The following is a 23,090-nucleotide window of genomic DNA, read 5'->3' as shown; positions in this document are numbered from 1 at the left end:
GTGTGTGTGTGTTTGTGTTTGTGTGTGCATGTGTGTATATGTGTGTGTGTGTGTGTGTGTGTGTGTGTGTGTGTGTGTGTGTGTGTGTGTGTGTGTGTGTGTGTGTGTGTGTGTGTGTTAGTGTGTGTGTGCATGTGTGTGTGTATTTGTGTGTGTGTTTGTGTTTGTGTGTGAATGTGCATATATCTGGTGCATGTGTGGCTGTTAAACTGTCCGCTGCAGTAGGTCTAAATGTGTGTATCTGTGTTCGTGCGTGTGCATGGTAATCTCTGCAGCAGTGTGTCTAACAGGCGTGTGGTTCTAGTGGAGACAGGGCGGTTGGTTTGTTGGTTTCCTCTCTTCGAGGGACTTAGGCAGACAAAAACTAAAATGTTATTCATACACGCTCACTTTCATTTCTTCTGTGTGAAGCGTTTGCGTCTCGCTGGGTTGAGCAGTGTGTGAGCCTGTCTGGGCTGCTGGGCTTGATAAAGAAGCAGATGTGAAGCTAACACGCTTTCTATAGTGTTCCCTGCTGGGTGGGGGACTAATACAGAATGAGAGAGGACCACTGAGGGGTTCTACTGTTGGAAGAAGAGGCGTTTATCCTCTAGGACTAAAGCATCGCTGTCTGGGCATTACTCGCAACCTTTACATCTATGGATGATACATAAAAATAGATAGCCTGGCACGTGACGAATCTAACCTTTAATTTGCTCTGGCATATCAGCTGGTGTGTCTGATTCTATACTTAATATGTATGGCTATATGAATGTATGTATGTGTGGGCGTATGCATGTATATGTCTGGGTATATGTGTGGCTATGCGTATGCATGTAGCTGTCTGGGTTTATGGCCAACTCTGTGTACCTTCTATACTTCTGAATGTGCTGATCTTCTGTCGTGTCTTGGCAGAGCCATTGCCGTTGCCATTGCCAGTGCGAGCAGCCTTGGTGTGGAGCTCCATCAGGGGGTTTAAGCCCTCCTAGCCACAGGGCGCAGCGCTGCTTGCTCTGAGACATCACTGCTCGCAGGCCACATGCTGAAAAGCTTGCATCCGGTTAAGTTTGTGTGTGCAAAATCCATCGCCCCGATAGGACGTTGTCGCCGACAGTAACAGGGAAAACTGTCGGGAGAAAAGAGGAGTTTAGTCTGCTCAAGTTTCCCATCAGACTTTGTGTTTGTTTTGGCGGGAGCAGTGTCCCCACAGCGTTTCCATTCATGTTTAAATAACAAAAAGCCCCCATCCCTCTGAGAGTCTAATCCATCTACTGCGAAAGACAAACATTTGAGTGTGTGTCGCCATCGACGTCTACTCATATATCCAACCAATAAAAACGAAACTAAAAGAAGAATAAAACTGTAGAAAAAAACATATGTATTGATTTAGCTTTTGGAGCAAACTAAATGCTGGCATGCTGACCGACAGAGCGAGTCTCTTCTATGGAGACGTATAGATCCACCGCCTCGACGCCTGGGGTCCAAAGGGCTGCTTTGTTGGGCTCAGTAGGACGAACCCTGCATCCTTAAGAACACTAAATGGCAATGGCTTTCAGCCCCTCCCCACGCTCCAACCACCATATCAATAACATCGATCAGCTCAGACAAAGCACAACACTGAATTTAGACTTAATATACTCAACTTTTCTTATCCATAGAGGGTGGTATGATTAAGACAGTTTTCTTGGATTCTTAATTCAGAATTATTCTTTGTTATTGCACTTTAGTAACCAGTCCAAAACTGGCTGCTCATAAAATGTCTGATCGTTCGTTAGGCAGTTGGACTTTGGATTTTCTCCAGTAGGCTGCCAGGTGAATGTGCTATCATTATATGGTAAATGGACTGCATTTATATAGCACTTTTGGCCAATAAAAGCGCTTCACAATTATTGCCTCACATTCACCCATTCATTGACAAATAATTCACACACTGACAGTGGTGTCAGCCATGCAACAGGCAGCTCATCGGGAGCAGTTGGTGTCTTCCTCAGGGACACCTCGACGTTCAGCTGGGAGGAGCCGTTGATCAAGACAGGGTCCCTGGCAGTGGCTCACTGCCACGCTCTCATTACGCAATGACCAACACACCTACCTAGCCTGGAACCCACACCTGTGAACACCTGTAATTATGTGGAAAATCAGCTCATTATTGAAAATGACTCAAAGTGCTCACTACTATTAAGTTGAGAGCTTTAGTGTCTGAATGGGTCTAATAATTAGCTAATTACTTTCATATACAATGGGGTATATCTGATATAAAGATTTTTTTTATTTTTTAAGTAAACACACAGAAAAGTCCATTAATGCGTTAGCTGCATTGACTGATAACCTAGTAAACTGTCTCTTCAACTTCCGCAGAGTGTGTGAGTTTGTGTTTGTGTGTGTGTGTGTGTGTGTGTGTGTGTGTGTGTGTGTGTGTGTGTGTGTGTGTGTGTGTGTGTGTGTGTGTGTGTGTGTGTGTGTGTGTGTGTGTGTGTGTTTGTTGGTGTGTAGACTTCCTGGTCTGGTTCGGTTATGACACTTTATCATCAGTCTTGTGCATCCATGGTGAATTAATTCATCTCCGTTTGAGACAAACACCTTATCAAAATAGCTTGGGGAGAGACTGAGAATGAGAACGATAAATAGAGAATGATAGCGAAGAGGATGGAGGGTGAGCAATTGCGGTGAGAGAGATGGTCAGGAGAGAGGAAGTGATCAACAGGGAGTGAAAAAGCTATCAAGAGAGAGAAAAGGTGAGAGAGTGATAGACGGTGAGCAAGTGAGAGAGCAGAGGATGATGGAGAGAAAGAGGGAGGGATACCGGGGGAGAGAGCGTTAGATGGAAGAGGATGATAAAGAGAGGAATTGAGGGAAAGAGTTTTGAAGAGAGAGGGAATAATAGAGAGATAGTGAGGGATAGAGGGCGAGAGCGTGATAGAGGATAGCGAGGGAGGGAGAAAGAGGGTGAGAGAACAATAGGTGGGGAAAAGAGAATGAAGGAAAGGGAGTGGGAGCCAGAGAAAATTAGAGAGAGGCAGAGAGATCGTAGCAAATGGAGAGAATAAAGTGAAGAACACGAGTACTTGTTATTCCAGGTCTTTCTGTCCTACTCCCTCAGTACCGCCTCCCTCCGTCATCTCCCACTCTGACAACCCAGGACACACACACACCTCGCTGGAATAATAACTGCTCGTATTCAAATTCAGCTCTACAACACACACACCAACCAGCCCGCACCGTGCTTTAGATAGACGCTTCCATTCCGTATATTCGGTGGTCATTAATCCTAATCATTTTTCGGATTATTAATCCCCTTTGGACTGTTGCACTGTTGGTAAGTAGGCAAATCTTTATTGATATAGCACAATTGTAAACAATGAGTTACAAAGAAAACAAACAAGAAACTTGGTACAGCAACACCCATCAGAGGACATTATACCCTGGTTTGATGTTGCTGTCAGTTGGCGTTTGTTTGGGCAGTGTAAAGCACCTTAACAGAAAAACAGCATTGCAGTGCAGTGCATACAAACAAAGGCATTAAGCAGTAAGAAAAACACTGGGGTATGTGTATCATCAAAGTAATGTACTTGTATCAACAAGTTTGTACACATGTGCTTTATCAACATGTATGTCTTTATGTTTTTATTGTGCTGTCTTTAAGTTTTCCTTGTAATAAGTGTGTGTTCCCAGAAACCCTGAACACCAAGCAGGTCCCTCTCCAGGGGTTATCTGTCCAATCAGATGTGGATCTATCTTCACGGCTGAGCAGCCAACTAGAGACAGACAGACGTGTTTTCAATCTCCTCCATTGTGCTGATTGAGAGCTGCGCTGCTCGCTGATGAACTCCTGTTAGCAGCGCACATCGATTTTCTTCTTCTTCTTTTTCCTTTTAGAGAGAGAGAGAGAGAGAGAGAGAGAGAGAGAGAGAGAGAGAGAGAGAGAGAGAGAGAGAGAGAGAGAGAGAGAGAGAGAGTGAGTGAGTGAGTGAGTGAGTGAGTGAGTGAGTGAGTGAGTGAGTGAGTGAGTGAGTGAGTGAGTGAGTGAGTGAGAGAGAGAGAGAGAGAGAGAGAGAGAGAGAGAGAGAGAGAGAGAGAGAGAGAGAGAGAGAGAGAGAGAGAGAGAGAGGGAGAGGAAGGTTAACCACCAACATTTTATGTCTTTGCCCCTCCGGTACCACACAGATCGTAGCCCACAGAACAGACAGCACACTGCTCCAGCTCTCACACATGCTTGATATCCGCACAAAAGTTATACGCACACACAAGCAGGTGTGTTTGTGTGTGTGTGTGTGTGTGTGTGTGTGTTCGTGTGTGGTGAATGTGTTTCTGTGTGTATGTGTTTGTGTATGTGTGTCTGGGTGTTTCTTTGTGGGTGTTTGTGTGTGGGTGTGTCTGTGTGTTTTTGTGACTCCTCTCATCCATGTGTGTTTTTGTATCCGAGACCGACAGCCATGTTTAGCGTCAATCATGATGTTGTGTGTGTATGTGTATGCACACATCCACATCCACAAACAGACGATGTGTTTGACTGACTTCTACACGTGGTGCATTGAAATGTTGCACCTCTTGCAGAATAGCTGACATGCAGTCTCCCTCCTCCCTTTCACCTTCAGTGCTGGCTATTTGTGTGTTTGTGTGTGTCTATTTATGTGTGTGTGTGTGTGTGTGTGTGTGTGTGTGTGTGTGTGTGTGTGTGTGTGTGTGTGTGTGTGTGTGTGTGTGTGTGTGTGTGTGTGTGTGTGTGTTACAGATTCAACAGCAAACAGATTCTAGTTAGAGACTGATTAGACTATTAGCTGATTAGAGGCTGTTGATTAGGGGCTCGATGCTGGTTAGACTAGAGTCGAGAAGCTAGTTTAGTGTCTATTAAGGTCTAGTAAGCTAGACACTAATCTGGGCTAGATGCTAGTTGCAGGCAAGAACATAGTTATGGCAATAGAGGCTATAGGCTGGAGGATAGTTAGAAGCTAGAGGTTAGTCCTAAACTAGATACTAGTTTTGGCTGGATGCTAGTTATAGGCTACATGCTGATCGAGGGCCAGATGCAAGTTATAGGTTAGACGCTAGCTCTAGGCTAGAGGCTAGTTATAGGCTAGAGCAGGGGTACTCAAGTAGAAATGATGAGGGGCCACACATTTTTTTTTCAGTGACTCAAGGGGCCGGTCGGTATACGTGTGACTGAGGCCGATATATGCTCTGTTTTAGACGTAACGCGTAAGCACGTAAGATACATAACCCCCCCTTGCGCGGTAAAATATCCCCCCTTACGTGCTTAAGTGCGTCGGCCAAAATTCCTGACTATGCGACTAAAACACTACGGCCCTACGCAGCTCGCAAAGACTGTGATTGGCCAGCTAACCACATCCTTTCAGGAGTCTCACATTTCCGGTTTTACAGCATAATAGCGCCATTTTTAAAGGCCGTGACAGAAGCGAATGAAGAATTTTGAAGAAGGAGAAGAAGAAAACACAAGAACGAATTATGATAATTATAAATATAAACAAGCCAGCGATTTCCACTTCCACGCCCACAGATTCGTTCGTTGCTCCCCCTACTGTTCTGGCGGAGAATCCCCTTGCAACACGCGCAATCCTTAAGGAACCTTAAAGGAACCGTAAATCAAAACTTGTCTAAAACAAGTCCCTTGTGTAAATTACGTGCTTACGTCTCTGCGTCTAAAACGACCCTAAATCGGCCTTGACTGCTGCTGAGATGGACTGTCTGCCTCGAGTTTGGGAGGGCTGGAGCGGTCTGTGGGCTGGAGTATTTATTTTTTTTTTTTTTTATAATTAAAAAAACTTTTCAAAACAGCTCGAGGACCATTAATAGACACCCCGCGGGCCACAAAAGGCCCGCGGGCCGCTACTTGAGTATAACTGGGCTAGAGGCTAAATGCTGAATAATGCACCCTTCAACCTCAACTCTGATACATTAGTTTTAAGAAATTAAGAACTAGAAATATAATAAAATAAAAAATAATAATGATAAAATAATTGCAACACAAAATCTTGAAAGTTCGAGCAAAAACGAAAAATATATAAACCTCCCTGAGGTTTAGGGTTAGTTATCATTGTTGTGAAAATAATATACTTGTATATGTTTGCTACGTCTTTGACAGGAAAAAATTGATGAGTGTGAAATGAACAGTATTTCTAGAAGACATTTTGAACCAAGCACGGCACCAGAAAAAATGATGAGCATAAATGAACAGGCTTTATGGTTTATGCTGCTTCACTTGGCACAACAGCATCAAATTTACAGTCCAATTGGACCCTTTGGCCCAGAGCTCGGCCAACCGCAATTGCCACAATGATTCAAAATATATATTTTTAAGCAATGCATAACTAATGAAACGTTGCATGATTTAGATAAGTGGGCTGGGTTGGTGGTTGATTGGAGTGAGATGCTGCAGGTAAATGGATGGCTACACATTAGCAGGGTTGTCTAGGGGATAGCTAGGACGTTTGACCCACAGCCCCCCAGCGCAAACCTTGGTTTGATCCCAAATGCCCTGAGCACACCTGAAAGAATGAGCAGGAAGACTAAAGTAGGTCACACACTGGTCTAGATGCACACCGTTACATATAGCATCATCTGTTTCTGGGGATTGGTATTGGTGTCTGGACTCCCGCTGTGGACTGCCGCTTGTTCACCATCAGTGACTTTGGTAGAGAACGGTTCCCATTTAGGTCTGAGGTTTTGCAGTTAGCTTGGTGAGCAGATGGAAGGAGCGCCTTCTGCTTTGAGATTATGCAGCCAATCATTTTCTGTTAAATTTAAGTACTTTTTTACACGCTGCTCTATATCGGGAACAATTTAGATAAAATCCTTTAAACACATAATTAGCTCTAACCCAAACTTTGGATTCAAGGTTTCTTTTAAATATTTTGGTATGTTGGACGCAAAAGGGCGTTCTATAACCATTATGATTTTTGTAATATAATCATTGTGGTAGATTAAGGGACAGTGGGGAATCCGTCTAAAAGTGTTTAATTCCCAACAGGCTTTTTACGTTTTTCTCTATAGCTCCGAGCTCTCATGACAAAATAATTTATTAACTGCCCGATAAATGGAAACTACAGACAGGAAGCCAACTTTGTTCATAGTGAGTCTGTGTTTGCATTCAGTGCAACATAAAAAGTATTAATACAGGTGCATGCTCCATGCATAATGGAGGATCTCAGGGTTAATGGAATCTATGGGCCAGTCCAAAGCAGTTCTTAAACTCTGGGTCAGAACCCAAAATGGATCGCAATCAATTTAGAGTTGGGTCGCGGCTTGACAGAGCTCAGCCCACTTAGAGAACTCTGAGCAGGAATTAGTTTCAGCATTGTCGCCGACATGGTCAGATTGTCTGAGATGTGGAAGTTAAAGTAGCCGTGCTCTACAGGTAGGCCCACAGGGAGGCTGCAGTCATGGGGAGATCAAACCCCAGACTGGGTGAGAGTCCAACACCGTAACCAGTAACTGTTCAGTATTAATGTAGTATAGTGTCGGGAGGGACCACTTAGTGTAGTGTAGTATAGCAGTAGTGTAGTAACAGTATGGTGGAGCGTACTTTAAGTAAAGTATTCTAAACTATAAATCAACATGTTGGAGGAGACTTATTTGATTTCAAACTGTACAATTAAAATAAGGTCGAGACAGTTTTATTCTAGTTATTTTTGAAGTTCACTTTTGTAAAACCAGTAATATATGAAAAATAATTTGACAATTATGCTCGCCAAGCACTTCCTCCCCGCACACAAATACAAATACATAAATACACAAATAACACTGAATGAGCCATTTTTAAGTGATATTGTTGAGGTTGTTTGCAGCAAGCAGTGAAATGGTGATGCGTGCTATGGGTCAGCGCACCACAATAAACCCTTTTTCTGCTCCGGTGAAACTGGAACATTGCTGAAAATCGCCGGCAACGCTTATATCATTTCTCAATCCTGCCTTACAGTGAAGAGAACATGTAGGAGGAGAAAAAAGCATGCTTGGTCAGTACAATTTGCTTTCTTCTATGCAAGCGTACGTTGTCGCACTAACTAAATGTTCTTCTGCCTTTTATCATTTTGTCGTTAGTTGCACTGGCGTTGCCATGACTGGAGCACAGGCAATGCTATAATGATTCATGTTTGGTTTCACATGAGTCAGTGTGAAATGTGAAGAGAGGCGGAGGAGCTCTGCTTGCAAAATAACAGCTTTCAATATGTCCACATATACTGGGGGTTTTACTGCAGGGCAGAAGATTAAGAAATATGTCAAATGTAGTGATATAGTGGATTCTTTTATCCAATGCCACTTAAAGTTTAATCTTATGCAGGTCATTCATGAGCAGGTAGGGGTTAGGGGGCATCTTGCTACAAGTAGGCTGCAGGAATAAGAAATTGAACTCAGCTCCCATTTGACTATATTGCACTGCTACACATTCTCAATCTCTTACTCTGGTTTCTTGATTTGTAATAAAATAACAACTTGAAACCGGCCGGAATGTATAGGGATGAGGGGGATCTGGTTTTGAGGCGCCTACCTTTAAACATGGTAACCCTTACCTGCTCCTTTTGACCTGTATCTGTATTTACTGTCTAACCCCTACCTGCTCCTTAATGACTTGCCTCTGTATTCACTGTCCAACTCCTACCTGCTCTTTAATGACCTGTGTCTGCATCACCGTAAGTTGATTTGGATAACAGCATTTGTTAAATCACTACAAAAAATTAAGAGGAACAACAAAAATAACAAGGTAATCGTATTTGCAAAGGAGTAGATGTTTTATGGGTTTAGCGTTGAAAAGCTGTGTGATTGTCTAGCCCCAGCAGCGTGTTGATTCTGTATGTAATTAGTAAGTGGTTTGCTTCCCATCAGAGAGGATGAGCGATCGGCTGAGATCTCATGTCCACTCACCGCTAACAGCCACACAGCCACATCTGCCCCAAAGCACACAGGCATGCACTGGCAAAGTCATTGAATCACTTGCCTCAAACTCAATATACATAAAATACCCATTAAGGGAAATCAAAAGTAGGTTGTCAGAACGCCACAGAAGATAAATCTCTCTATTCAGGTAAACATATATTTATATATTTCAGCCTTCCGCAGAGGGTGTGACTGATCATCTTTCATTTTCGCCCTCTGTCCCATTGGATTTTTTTTGCCGTAGCATCGTTACCCTAGTACTATAGATTCAGTGTTAGCAGATTAGCTTAAGTGTTAGCGCCATAGCTTTAGCAATAGTGCCTGTTACGTATTTTAAGAATCTATGCTACCCACACATAGACCCAATGAAGCAGGACCAAACATATAAGCCGTAAATACTATACATAGCCACAAGGGGAGCAAGACCTTATTGAAGGCTGCTCCAGCCACAGATAGCAACACCTTTAGACAGATGAAGAAGCCGAAGCCATTACTTCACCCCGGCCACGCCCACTTGGCCACGCCCACTTGACGGTCTCTACCTGTGCCCACGAGGCGGAGAACTTCAGAGATTTTCAGCGACACCCGCGAGGGGGCATGGGCCTTAGCCCATGGCCCGTAGTAGCCAGAGTTATTATCTCCCACACGTGTTCGACACGATTCCTAGACTTTCGTTCAATAGTCAGTTACCATGCCGAAACATGCCTACTTAAACAATAAACTCTCTTAAAAGCTATCCCGGATTTGAACCCTTTCCTTGAAGAACAACTCAGCATGCCATAGATTAAGAGTTTGTGCATTTGCTTTAGTGTTAGCTTCCTAGTTCTAGCCTATCGCCCTAGCATTAGTGCAGAAGCATTTGCACCATATTGTCAGTGCACCAGCATTAACATTAGAGATTCTTCTAGTTCAAATGCACTAGCATTAGCTTTAGCATTAGCACTGGGGGATTGGAAACCCCTTGCAGCCAGCTGAAGTCTCAGCAGAGCCAACAGAAATGACCTGCCGTTTGATTCCTGATGGAAGTCTAACCAAGCATCACCTTCAATTCCAGCACGAAAGTAAACAGCGGAGCTCAGGAATGACGGAGCATGTAGCGCTAAGAGGGAGGACAAGTAGGTCCAGCTAGACCTTTCTACTCTGCTCTTATAGCACACTGCAAGGCCAAGCAGTAAAGCTACCCTATACACATAAAGGAATGCTGCTCTCAGATTGTTTTCCACGCGGCCTCGCTCTCTGAGGTTAAACACCTATTTGCTGAAAGTGAGACTCTTGCCAAGCGTGTCGGCTTGTGTACTCAGGCGAGGCTAGTTAACACTACGCTAATGTCTTTATAATGTCTTTATAATGTCTTCCCCGAAAAAAAATACTCTGTTGAAGCACTTTGGTCTAATGCACTGTTTTCATCCATTCATTTAAGTCATTCATTTGGGTTACAAGACTAATTAAGCAGTGACAGAAATCTACGTTTCATTCATGTTCATTCATTCATTTTAGTATGCAGTCAATCACTGTTTCATTTGTACCACTATGTACAATGTATCAGTTTCACACACACACACCATGGACTAGAAAACCTTTTATTCGGGTAAAGGGCACCAACGTATAAATGAATCATATAAAAAATATAAACTCAAGATCTCTGAAGAGGAATCTATTTCCTTTGTCTTTGTATTTTTTCAGCAAAAAACATGAATTTGGGAAAATATGCTGACAAGTATCATTAGCCTCTCGCCCAATGACTCTCTCATTTTGTTGTTGTCAGCTTCAGGACTTAAGTTCCTGTGAAGATAGGAAAGGCTGCTTGTGTACCCCCCTCGAAATTGAAAACTAGAGTGTCTTTTGACTCATAAATCAGTTTTATATCAGTGTCTGGCGGGGACACGGGTGGGCTCTTGGAGGGAAGTCTGCTTCTGTCTTCGTTCTTTATCACCTTCAGAAAAGTTTGAGACGTTTTCCCAGGTGGTCACGACCAGATGCCACTTTAGGAAGATATACCATCTTCCTCTTTTGTATTTTAACCCACACATGGATCGTCCAGGTTCATGTCTAGGTCTGAAGTCTTGGTCTCGAGTGTAGAGTTATGCGTTCTATTGTTTGGCGATCCTGAGTTTATATTCTTTCTTTTGTTCTCACACCATTCACTGGGTCTCACTAACTGTAGAGATAAGATGGTGGTTCTACAGATCATATAGAGATGTTCTACAGACCAGTTAGTTTGGCTTCTAGAGACTAGATAGTGTGGTTCTAGATACTAATTAGATGGCTTCTAGAGACCATGACTGAATCATTCTAGAGACCTTAACATAGTGGTTCTAGAGGAACAGGGCGTTGTGGTTCTAGAGACAATAGCTGCGTTTCCATCCCCCTGATTTTATGTGTATTCTGAAGTATCGAATCAGTAAACGGTGATGGAAACACCAAGATTTGCATTAAAATCCTCTAATTCGCGAAAAAGTTTATCCGCTCGCTTGAGGTGGTTTTTGAGAAATGCGAAAGAGAGTAAGTGCGCAAAATGTGAGATGGAAACACACTTTCGAAACAGCTGTGACGTTGCGAAAATTGAACACACAGGACTGACAATGTCTTTCCGATTTCCGCATAACGACCGGCCATAGCAACCCTGCCGACATCAACTTGTAGCCTCAATATTTGTAAGCGTTTATATACGTAGACATATATATCATATATGATATTTCTATGTTTGCATATCCTTTAATTATACCGTGTCCATTAATCCCTGATATATGGACACCTACTAAGTAATTCCAGTCAAATTGTCTGTTCAGCCTTCAAAACGAGAGCTGGTACATTATGGGAAACGGATTAAACTGCAATCACAAAACGCGGTTATATGCTATAGACCCTGGAGTATCTGTGGTATAAAGACTGCGACGAATTTTGAATTATAAATATGTACAATGCATCCTTTAAATACGTCCGTGGAACAGATGGCCAATGTGAATAATAGATAGGCCTACGTGAGGACCGCCGAAGAGGTAAAACTTTTCTTTGCTCGCATCGAAGAAAAAAGCATTACAGCTATTTTAGATGGAAAACAACGCAATTCCACTATATATCAGGAACTAAGAGAGGATGTTATCAAAAGGATACGAGCCCTGGAATGTGTGTAGTTTTTCGCTCCAACCACTTGATGGAAACGCACCTAATTCAAATTTCTTTGCAAACTTTTTTTTTTTTTTTTATAAAAGGTGGAAACGTGACTAATGACATAGTAGCACTAACACTTAACTTTGATGTCAAGCAGGGGGCCACAAAATATCATCCCGTGGGCCTCAATTGGCCCCCGGGCCGCGAGTTTGAGACCCCTGTTCTAGAGGGACAGGGCGTTGTGGTTCTAGAGACCATGACAGTGGTTCTAGAGGGTTGAGAGATATTCAGATAAAAGGCCGAACCACAACGCGTTCCACTGCTGTCCTGGAGCGGTCGATCGATGGCTGCTTTCCATCCCCACTAATGGGTTCAGTATGAACAACGATTAAAATCACATTGTTTCAGGGAGAATGAGAAGCAGCCGTGAAGCAGCCGTGGAGCGGCCTATCTGTCTTCATGGGTATTGATTCAGCGGTTACCCCTGGTCGCTCGGTCCGACGCACAGATTTTATTGTAGCGCTCAAGTTTTCTTCTCTTCTGTGCTCAGAGAACATTTATATGATATATGTCGACAATAACATAGAAAAGTAGTTTCACATTTTTAGATCCGCAAGAGGAGAAAAATAGGGAAATCTGGAGCGAAGGGAGATGTGTGAATATTGGAGAATAAGTTGTAGTTTATGGTGAAAGCATGTGTGGATGTGCCTGCCCCTGGGGGCTTGTGGGGATCCAGCCTGCTGTGTTTCTGCTACCAGAGCCAAACAGAGGATAGCATAAACAGAAGATAGCATCTTCTGCTTCAGAGAATAGACACACACACACACACACGCACGCATGCACGCACGCACACAAGCATACAAGAACACAGTTAAATTATTATTGAATTGTGGGGGGTTGTGTGTGTGTGAATGTGTTGATGTGTGTGTGTGTGTGTGTGTGTGTGTGTGTGTGTGTGTGTGTGTGTGTGTGTGTGTGTGTGTGTGTGTGTGTGTGTGTGTGTGTGTGTGCGTGCATGTGCGTGTGTGTGTTGGAATGTGTGAGTGTCTGTTTGAGTTTGTGTGTAAAAGTGTGTAAGAGTTTGTAAATGTGTGTGTGTGTGTGTGTGTGTAAGGTAAGGTAAGGTAACTTTATTTGTACCCGAGGGTAGATTTGGTTGCAGGTAGAAAGAAAGAATTGGCTGCTTACACACACACGCAGACAACATTAACATCATCGACAGACAGAGACATAAAAGTGACAACAGTGCTCCAGACATAGGAACATGGATAAAAAGCATACAAAAGGGTATTACTATCAAAAATGCAAGCCATCATGGCAGATACAAAAAACAAGGTCAGAATAAATAAATAAATAAAAAGATAAAGAAGGCCATACAATCCATAGGTTAATAAGTTAGTGTGTAGCTTAATTACTTACTTACTATTTAACGTTTTGAGAGCTGAGGGAACAAAACTGCCTCTGTATCTCTTTGTTTTGCAGGCAGGCATTTTGTACCTACGGCCTGATGGGAGAAGTTGAAATTCACCATATAGTGGGTGGGATCCATCTTCTAAGATACACCCAGCTAGTCTCTGTAGCTGCCTTGTATGGAGGGATTCTGGGTTCAGCTGTGGCTCTCCAATCAGCCTACTAGCCCACCTCACGATTTGGTTCAGGGAATTCTTATTTTTTAGGGATAGGTTACTAAACCAAGACACCAGGCTAAAGGATATGACAGATTCAATGAAGCAGCGGTAGAACATGGTTAGCATTTTACTGTACTCGGACAATATAAACGCTGATTCCCCTTTTTGTACACAGCTTCGCAGTTTGTCTCAAAGTTTAGCTTATTGTCAATGATGGTCCCAAGGTATTTATAATTATCCACACACTCAACAGTCTGACCCTTTATGCTGGTGAGTTCCTTAGCACTGGGGAGTTTCCGGAAATCTATGTGCATGTCTTTAGTTTTTGAAATGTTCATGTGTAGAAAGGACTTATCGCACCAGTCTACAAAATCCTGAGCGACTGGGCCATGGCCTGTTTCATTCCCTTGTAGCAGGCTTACAATGACAGAATCATCTGCATACTTTAAAATAAATCTGTCTTCTCTTTTGCTGTGGCACATAACGCACGGTGTGTGTGTGTGTGTGTGTGTGTGTGTGTGTGTGTGTGTGTGTGTGTGTGTGTGTGTGTGTGTGTGTGTGTGTGTGTGTGTGTGTGTGTGTGTGTGTGTGTGTGTGTGTGTGTGTGTGTGTGTGTGTGTTCTAACCGGGTCTGTGTTCTTGTGTCAGATGCCATGCTGCTGGTGGCTGACAGGCTGGTTGGTCCGGAGAACATCCAGCAGATCCTGCAGCCCATCGACATAAAAATCTCTGACGCCATCATGAACATGCAAGAGAAAAACTTTGAACTCAGAAACAAGGTAGCCACACCACATCATGTTTTCCAGGGACAGAGATCAATAGATAGTCAGAAGAAGAACCAGGTATACAGGGTTGGGGCATCCTGCTCAAGGATTCAGCATCAGCATGCATTTTGTTGAATGAAATATCTGAAGAATATCACAGAATCTGAGGTTCATTTAAAATAAGCAATGCAGTATGTTTGAGTTACCAGTCAGCTCTTAGCACTAGGTTCTGTTTCATCTGTTTGCTTTTCAAGAGTAAGTAAAAAATACTATACAAATATTAGCCTTTTGTATGGTTAGAGTAACAGTACATTTCCCCCTGTCACACTTCAAAGAACTCCACAGTTCTATCTCAAGTTCATTAAACAGCTGTAATTAAACCTGCAGAATGCCCCATCAATGAGCTCTCTTTCAGACCACACAGACCAATAAGCTCTAACTGCTCACATCACTGACCACTCTTATTTCCTAAAGACGATTTGAGTCGATCTTTAGGAGCCTAGAACTGTTCATTCCAGATCATTATCTTTGCACTTGACTTTGAATTTATAATTGTGTTTGTTGCTCTCTGTACCTTTTGATTTTGTGTTGTATTGAACACTGTCTTCTTGGCCTGGTCCTCTTCAAGGTCTTCATTCATGATTCACGATGCCAATCCAGTAAAATTATGATCCACTGATCTCTCTCTCACTGCTCAATCTCTGGTCTCTCTCAGAAAAGACGTATCATACCAATATGACTTACCTACTAAGTAAAGGTTAAATAACTGTCCTCTTGGTTACCCCTCTCAGGTTTTCCAGCTCTGTGGTCAACCCAATTTGGCCGCTGGCAGGGTACGATCGTCGCGCAGTGTTTTTGACTCCAACCCTCGCTACAGACCTGCGGCCTCACGGGCCAGGCCCACCTCCGCAGCTGGGACCAGTCTGGAACACTTGGTAAGAGCTCGTAATACCTGGACCCCCTCATAAGACCTCGAAGGCTTTCGTAAGACGTGCACTGCCTCACCTTGCGGTAGTGCCTACAGGGGTCTGGTGAGACCTGGGAAGTCCAGTATAACATCGGAGTTCATGTTGTACTGGAAACATTGTTTTCTGATTCACATGGCCACTATACGCCACTCTTTTTAACGAGCTCATTCAGCCTTTTGACTTGCCTTGTAGCTTCCCCAATTTAGTTTTTTCTGTTGGATTGTTCTCCACCTCATTTGGAAGTCGCTTTGGATGAAGGGGTCCGCTAAATGTAAATGTTTGAGGTTTAATGTTTTACCTCAATGGAGATATGTTCAACCTCAACCATGTGAAGTACACTTTACGGAAAACCAAAGGGCAATAGAGACAGATCTTTATTTTTTGGGATTCTATTAGTTGCATGAAGAATTGGAAGGTTTTCAGAAATTACACGTTTGAATGTCTTGAATTCCATGAAACAGATACGGTTTCCCAGCAGAGAACATTCATATTTTCTTCTGTGGCTCACAACGTGAGTAGCTCCAACAGGGTTTATAAAATATGAAGTTAAAAGCCTTAATTTTATTCATCACCGAAACATTAATGAGCCGTCCAGGTTTCCACATAAAAGCGAAGTGCCCCATAAAAGAGTTAAGACTTTGTGCAGACAGGTAGAGTCCATTTAGCGCTGTGCAATTAAAGTGATAAGCAAGTGGAGAATTTTAAGAGGTAGAGTTTGGTCTAAGGGAGATATTAAAGTCCAAAGCAGGGAAATGTTTGTATAATACAGTTTTTTGTATGATTATTGTATTGGCAAACTGGTGTATTGAATTCCAACTATTGTGAATGTTTAATGGGTGAACTTTTGACTAATCATCTAATTGACAATGTGCAATGCATTCTAACATTCCCTGATCTGCGTAAATCAAACTTCTGAAATGTAGAATATTCCCTAGAGTGGCGGATATGTAACCACACATCCTACCTTCCCAAGTAATTCTACATCCTTTGCCTCCTGTGATCTCTTTCTCTGCTCAACCTTTCTTTGTCCAACGTTAAGCCTGTCGATCATATTTCTCTCCTTGGTGTTTCTGCTGCTTCCAGAGGATTGTGTGGAGGAACATGCAACACAGCGTAAGCCATCCATATCTCCTCCTGATCTGTTATCTGTTAACCTACTCCCCTAAACTAGCCCCTTTATTTTTATTTTTTATCTAATCTGTTCATTTTAACTTTTAAACCCCTCAATGTAACCCCTTTCTAATGTATATATTCAAACTCTTTACCTAGTTTCTTATTTCAACCTCTTCATCTGATTCTCTTACTCCAATCTCATGATTGGAACTCTTCAATTTAACCCATAATTGAACCACTTCTATTCAATTTCTTAATCTAAATCATCCATATCATTCTTTATTCTCATTTATTTATCTCATCAACATTTGTATTTTAAATCTTTATCCAATCTAACAAGTTCACCTCTTTAATCTTTTAATCATAATTGATAATAATCATGATGCACCTCTCTATAAAATATCTTATTAACATCTAATCTCCTAATTAGCATTCAACGTTATTATTCTGCTTTGCATCTTCTTTTTTCCAGCCCCCTCATTCAATGCAATACATTGTTGGTTATTGAATGATATGGTATTGATTGGAATTGTTATTGGTTGCTGACACTTTGCTCATTCTGCAAATTTCGCAAGTGTGCTTTCATCTACCCGCCTGTCTACCCGCATCGGTTACAGTCGGACAAACTTTTGAACTGTTTTTCATTCAACGTTGCTGTTTGAATGTTTTGATGCCTCAACTATTGTTTTTACATTGTGTGGGGGAATAATTTAGTAGACTTTGTATTTTCAAGTTTTACTCCATGCTGGGTGATTCAAATGGGGAATTCTCTGTGAAGTCGACTTGGAAGCAAGCAAAAACAAGATGGAGCAGACCTTTATTTTGGACTACTTCTCTTCTTCTATACATGGCAAAACAACCCATCTCTAGTTCAAAGTACCATCTAATAAAAGCAAACTTAAATCACAGTAAAACACAACACTTCACACTTCATTATTTTAGAATACAAAAACATTGACAAATTCAAACACAGACGCCTTCTTCAGAGAAGAAGAAAGTTTCTTTGTTCATTTTCAGTTTTTCACACAAGATTTGGTTTACGAGAACAAAGAAAGCAACCTTGTAGCCCCTAGCCCTCAATGTTTTATTTATTACCCAGTTTCATGTTGAATAAGAACAAGAGCATCTCACAGTCCAGGCCACATGCCCCCAGGCTGCTGCCTGACCCAGTCTGATGGCCGACCTGCAGTACAATCGTACACTCTGTAATACAGGGTGAGTGACTAATAGATGGTATTCTGCTCTGTGGTACAGGTAGAGGGACTATTGATGGTATTCTGTTCTGTGGTACAGGTAGATTGACTACTAGATGCTGTTCTGTGGTACAGGAAGAGTGTCTACTAGATGGTATTTTGTTCTGTGGTACAGGTAGATTGACTATTAGATGCTAATCTGTGATATAAGAAGAGTGTCTACTAGATGGTATTCTGTTCTGTGGTACAGGAAGAGTGTCTACTAGAGGGTATTCTGTTGACCCTCTCTCTCGCTGTCTGTCTGTCTGTCTGTCTGTCTGCCTGTCTGTCTGTCTGTCTGTCTGTCTGTCTGTCTGTCTGTCTGTCTGTCTGTCTCACCATCTCATGTCTATCCATTTCTCTCAGTTGTTTTTCCTCTACTTAACATGAATACCATTTGGAAACTAAGAAACTAAGAGAGTCTAACTTCCCATCTCAGAAACACTCACTTATTTAATTGTTAGCCTCTTTGTGTGTGTGTGTGTGTGTGTGTGTGTGTGTGTGTGTGTGTGTGTGTGTGTGTGTGTGTGTGTGTGTGTGTGTGTGTGTGTGTGTGTGTGGTTTGATAAAGCTTAAGCCTCTGATGTCATGGTTTCGGGGCTTGGTATGCCTCGGAGAGTGGGAAGGGTTCAACACGTGGTGTATTCGGAGATACAAGGTAAACAGACACGCACTCTGGAGGTCGTTCACAAAGCATCTGCAGGTACAGATTCAGTCTATTTTGGTTTGGGTATGGTAAAGAAGCCACGCCCACAGGGTCGGATTTACCAAGATGCAATCTCAAATGGTGTTTTGTTGAGCACAAGTGTCGAAACAGAAACAGAGTGTAGTTAGCACTACAAATATGTGGTCCAATGAGGTACTTATGTCAGCTTTAATATCGTGGGGTCTATTAATGAATATAATATTGTCATTTACATCATCATGCGTTACTTTGTGGGTGTGGGTGTGTGTGTGTGTGTGGGTGTGTGTGTGTGGGGGGGGGGGGGGGGGGGGGGGGGGGGGGTTGTGTGTGTGTGTGTGAGGGATAGAGCATGGGAAAGTATTCCCGTATTTGTGTGTGATATTATATTGTATTGTGTGTAGTGTTTCTGTGAATGTGTGTGCTAGACTCAAAGGGTTTCAAATTGGGAGATCAAGTGGTTTGTCTGATTGTTAGTTTGGAAAAACAACAATGTTCACTGACCGGTGTGGCAGACGAGGGCTCTCGTTGCCTCGGCTAATCACTCGACGACAAACAGCCTCATCTCCGTATACATTTTTTTTTCTACCTGATTGCAAATTATAACCCTCGGTAAGGGAGTCAGATCTCTTATTTTTTCTTAGTTTTTATAATCAAGAGTGGTCTCGGAACCGTCTAGCTCTCCGCAATGACAAGACAGACAAACCGTAAGTCTTTCTGCTATTCCACCACACCAACCAATAGTTTGGCGCATCAGCAGTTAGCGACAGACACTGCACTCTAGCATTGCTAGCATTCCGGAGCAACTGTTCAATTATGCATAGCACTACGACGGCAGACGTGCTCAAGAAGCAGGCACGGGCGGATCTCGAACCAACGGCTGCAATCTGCCGTCATACAGACAGCCGTTAATGTATTCTTTGCTGAGCTCAATATTCTCCAGCAGATGTGCGTTCTTTATAGGGTCGTCGGTCAGGAGGCTATGGGGCTACTCCGAGGCCTCAAGCCAACAAGCATCCCAGTCGGATCACAACACACACAGGGACACACTCGGGAAACAGTAAACAATTCATTTAGGTAGCGATTCCCCAGAAAAGCGTTTTTTTTTCTCCGCAGACAGATGAGCAACAACAGCTCTTAGTCATAACATCGAGGGGCCAGGCAGGCTACCAGATCCCTTCTTATGGTGGAGGTAGTGGGGAAATGGTTTCCTGAACTTGGTATTAGTGTGAGAGGTAGTGTGTGCATTCTGATGCTGCAGCTTTATGTAATGATGGTGCAGAACACTTAAGAGAAAGACTTTATGAAGAGGCTTTAAGCGCTTGCCTTGGTGGTCTGGGAGACACTCACAGACAGTAAACAACAGCGCACAGCACAGCTGATTGCTGAGGCGGTTGTATCCGTCTCAATCAGATAGTCTTCAGGCTGTATCCAGTCCACAGTTACATTAATAATTCAGGATGACCCTGTGAATAAGCAGACATTACACTGGATTGTCTGAAACATCATTTAAGATTAAATAAATCTTTAAACAGGGAAATGCAGGTTTTGCTCTGCTGTTAACTATTTAGTATTCAAGCAGGCAGCATGTCAAGTGAGTTACAGAGAATTTTAGATACAAATCATTAAGGGGCAGGTAGGGCTTACGACCTCTTGCTCAAGAAGGCTTACAGATTGACTGTGATCATTGGGGATCAAACCCACAGTCTTTTGGCTGGGGGTAACCACTGTACAACTACACTACAAAAATGTAAGATATCAAAATTCTATCTTGAAATCCAGTCAGAGGTGACGCGTTGTGATTGAGCCCCCCCACCACACAGGTCACAATGCTTCCCCCAGCACACTCCTTAATCTCTCCTCCAACTTTCCGACTGTTACACACATCCATTTTAAAGCCATCCCACCACTGATGGGAAATATAATAATGCAACCGGGCACTGCGGTAGTTCACTGGACCAAACACCGTTCTGCAGCGTGAATTCACATCTGATCTGATCCGACCAGACCTCCCGCTGTCTGCAGGGACCAGAATGAAAGTGTCCCGTCCAGGCGACGGATCGTCAGCATCATCCCTCCACGGTTGGCTCATAAACGCTCCAGTGTTGGACGGGTTCCCTGGATTCCTGTACGCTGGTGTTTTTCCTTATTGCAGAAGCAGAAGAGAGTGTATAGTCTGGGCTTCATTTCACACTAAATTGTACCTATATTTCAACACCTTGCGTTATTGTGCCAGGACGGTATGACTGCATTATCGTTGGTTGCTCCGCCGCTCGTCCAGGTAATGATTTACGGCCCCATATAGTTTGGAATGCAAACCAGTAAACAGCACATGTGAAGCGGAAAATCTGGAAATAAACAATAATAGATACCAACAATAGGGCTTGATTCCTTAGTTTTCCCAAGATACACCGGTTTGGCTTGGAGATGATTGCTGCCTTATGGGTTTGTGATATTGTTCAACCTAACAACCAGACTGGGTTATGTAATGAATCCACTGTCATTCTGTCCACCTCCCTTACTCATAGGTGTGTGTGCGTGTGTGCGTGCATATGCATGTGCGAGTGTGCGCGTCTGTCCTAGAGTTATGAGGGGCCGCCTGGAACAGAATTCATACTTGGTCTTACACACACACTATTATAATCTCGCATATACACCACTATACTCATACACACACACCATTATACTCCTTTTACATGTATGTATTATGTGTTATGTCGTGTATGTGAGAGAATATATTAGTGCATGTGAGAGAGAATAGTAGTGTGTGTGAGAGAGTATAGTTGTTTATGCAAGAAAACATAGTAGTGTCTGTGAGAGAGGATAGTATTGTTTGTGAGAGAGTATACTTGTTTATGCTAGAGAATATAGTAGTGTGTGTAAGAGAGAATAGTATTGTGTGTGAGAGAGTTTAGCAGTGTGTGAGTTTTGATTAATCAAAATTGAGTTTGATTCCTCAGTTCCTGATTGGCTGACAGAAGAGGCGGTAGCTTCTGCCCTCGAAATACTGCGCTGTCATTTCACTCTGGAATTCCCAGCGATTCTGTTATGCTGCATTCGCAACAAAAAATGTGGTCGCTTGTTTGCGTGGTCGCCTGAGTTTGACAGAGGCTTCCTCTTGTGAACGCCATTTCATTCTCAACCATGGCCGGTCTCTACGTGTTGTGGAAGTTCCAGAGACGTCAGAGAAACCAACGCAGTCGTTTAGGATTCTTAATATCATCCGTTCAATAAAATATTCTACAAACTACAAAACTTCGGGAGCTCCGGCGGGAGTCCTGGAGCTCTATATCTAAATAATATAAGATGATATAATATATAGATAGATATCTGAATCATATAATATTGTAGTGTCACAGGGTTTGGGAGTTGGGGGTTGGCCTTAGCAGGGGAGCTCTTGAGGGGATTCGGCTTGGCAGGGTTTATGTATACATTAACAAACACCGTTTGTTACCAATATTGTATGCATTATCGTTATCGACTTGTGTTGATAATATGCATGTATCACCCCGTTAATATACATTGCCATGAACTGTATTATGCGTCACGTTAAGTTTGTGTCTGTTTAAACAGATGGCGGTACACATATTGTTGAACTGCGCGCCAAACATCACCCGCATTCAGTTATTCCACAATCAATTCCAAATGTAATTTTACAACCTTTGACATTATGTATGTATTTAATATTTCAAATAGGCTAATCGTTTGTATGTTTGTGCTGTATATAGCCTAAGTGTGTGTAAGCTGTTGCAGTTCCGACCTGCCATGGTAGGCCTACGTCAAAATAGCAACACCAACTGCGCTAACTGCTAGGGCATTTAGACCAAGTATTTGCCAGTCAGTGGCACGATTGCTTTTTGGATCACTGAAACAGCACCATGTATCATTTGCGCCGGAACGCAAATGTAGTGGTGCAAGGTAAGTGGTGCGAGGAAAGTCAGCTTTACGCCCGGTGCAAACTAGCAACGATACATCCACGGTGTAAAAGTAAATTGTAATGGGGGCAAGATAGGGTTCCATAATGTCCATATTCTCACCATTGATGCAGCCAATGAAATGTGTGTAACCAGGATGTCTTTGGCAGGTTTGGTAAGAGGCGTTAATGCGGTTTAAACCTCTTGTCATGCAGGGAGTGTCATCAGGATGATCTCCAACAGGTGGCAGACGGTTAATGAGAGTTCATGATAATGACTTTGCGTGGCGGTGGCGAGCCTAACGAATACACCATCATTTCAAATGAATATGAAAGCATGTCATGGGTTTAAACGGGGTAAGCAGCCTGTTCTTCTTTGATTAATTAATCTCCTCAACCCAGAGGTACAAAGTACGGTATAACCTTTTTTACTCTATCCAGCATCCAGTGGATTAGGGATAGGGTTAGAATTGTGTGTGTGTGTGTGTGTGTGTGTGTGTGTGTGTGTGTGTGTGTGTGTGTGTGTGTGTGTGTGTGTGCGTGTGTGTGTGTGTGTGTGTGTGTGTGTGTGTGTGTGTGTGTGTGTGTGTGTGTGTGTGTGTGTGTGTGTGTTTGTGTGTGTATGTACCTCAAGCCCAATAACTTAAACCTTAAGTAATTAATAGACATTAACCACATGAACATCTAATATACATGAAACTTCCTTTCAAGGAATATGCAGTTATTTGTAAATAGGTGACTTCCTGTCTTTCCCAAATTCAGATGAGTTATATAACTCCCTCATTGTTTGTCCAAAAGGGGAGTTTGCGGG

General features: G+C 42.8%; 1 protein-coding gene across 4 annotated transcripts in view; it reads left to right on the top strand.

Moving 5' to 3' along the window:
* gpc6a (glypican 6a) overlaps window positions 1-23,090 on the top strand; it is a 119,926-nt gene that overhangs the window by 74,383 nt on the left and 22,453 nt on the right. For 3 of the 4 annotated variants that reach the window (XM_030376291.1, XM_030376287.1, XM_030376289.1), the window contains 3 exons: window positions 14,256-14,386; window positions 15,163-15,306; window positions 16,423-16,452. In XM_030376291.1, the coding sequence (XP_030232151.1) occupies window positions 14,256-14,386; window positions 15,163-15,306; window positions 16,423-16,452 (305 nt within the window). The remainder of the gene's footprint in view (window positions 1-14,255; window positions 14,387-15,162; window positions 15,307-16,422; window positions 16,453-23,090) is intronic. The other variant, XM_030376288.1, reaches the window with a different exon arrangement.

This window comes from Gadus morhua, chromosome 14, assembly GCF_902167405.1.
Source record: "Gadus morhua chromosome 14, gadMor3.0, whole genome shotgun sequence".
NCBI classification, from domain to species: domain Eukaryota; kingdom Metazoa; phylum Chordata; class Actinopteri; order Gadiformes; family Gadidae; genus Gadus; species Gadus morhua.
Note: the sequence above shows the minus strand (reverse complement) of the source record. Positions and strands in the feature narration are given on the sequence as shown.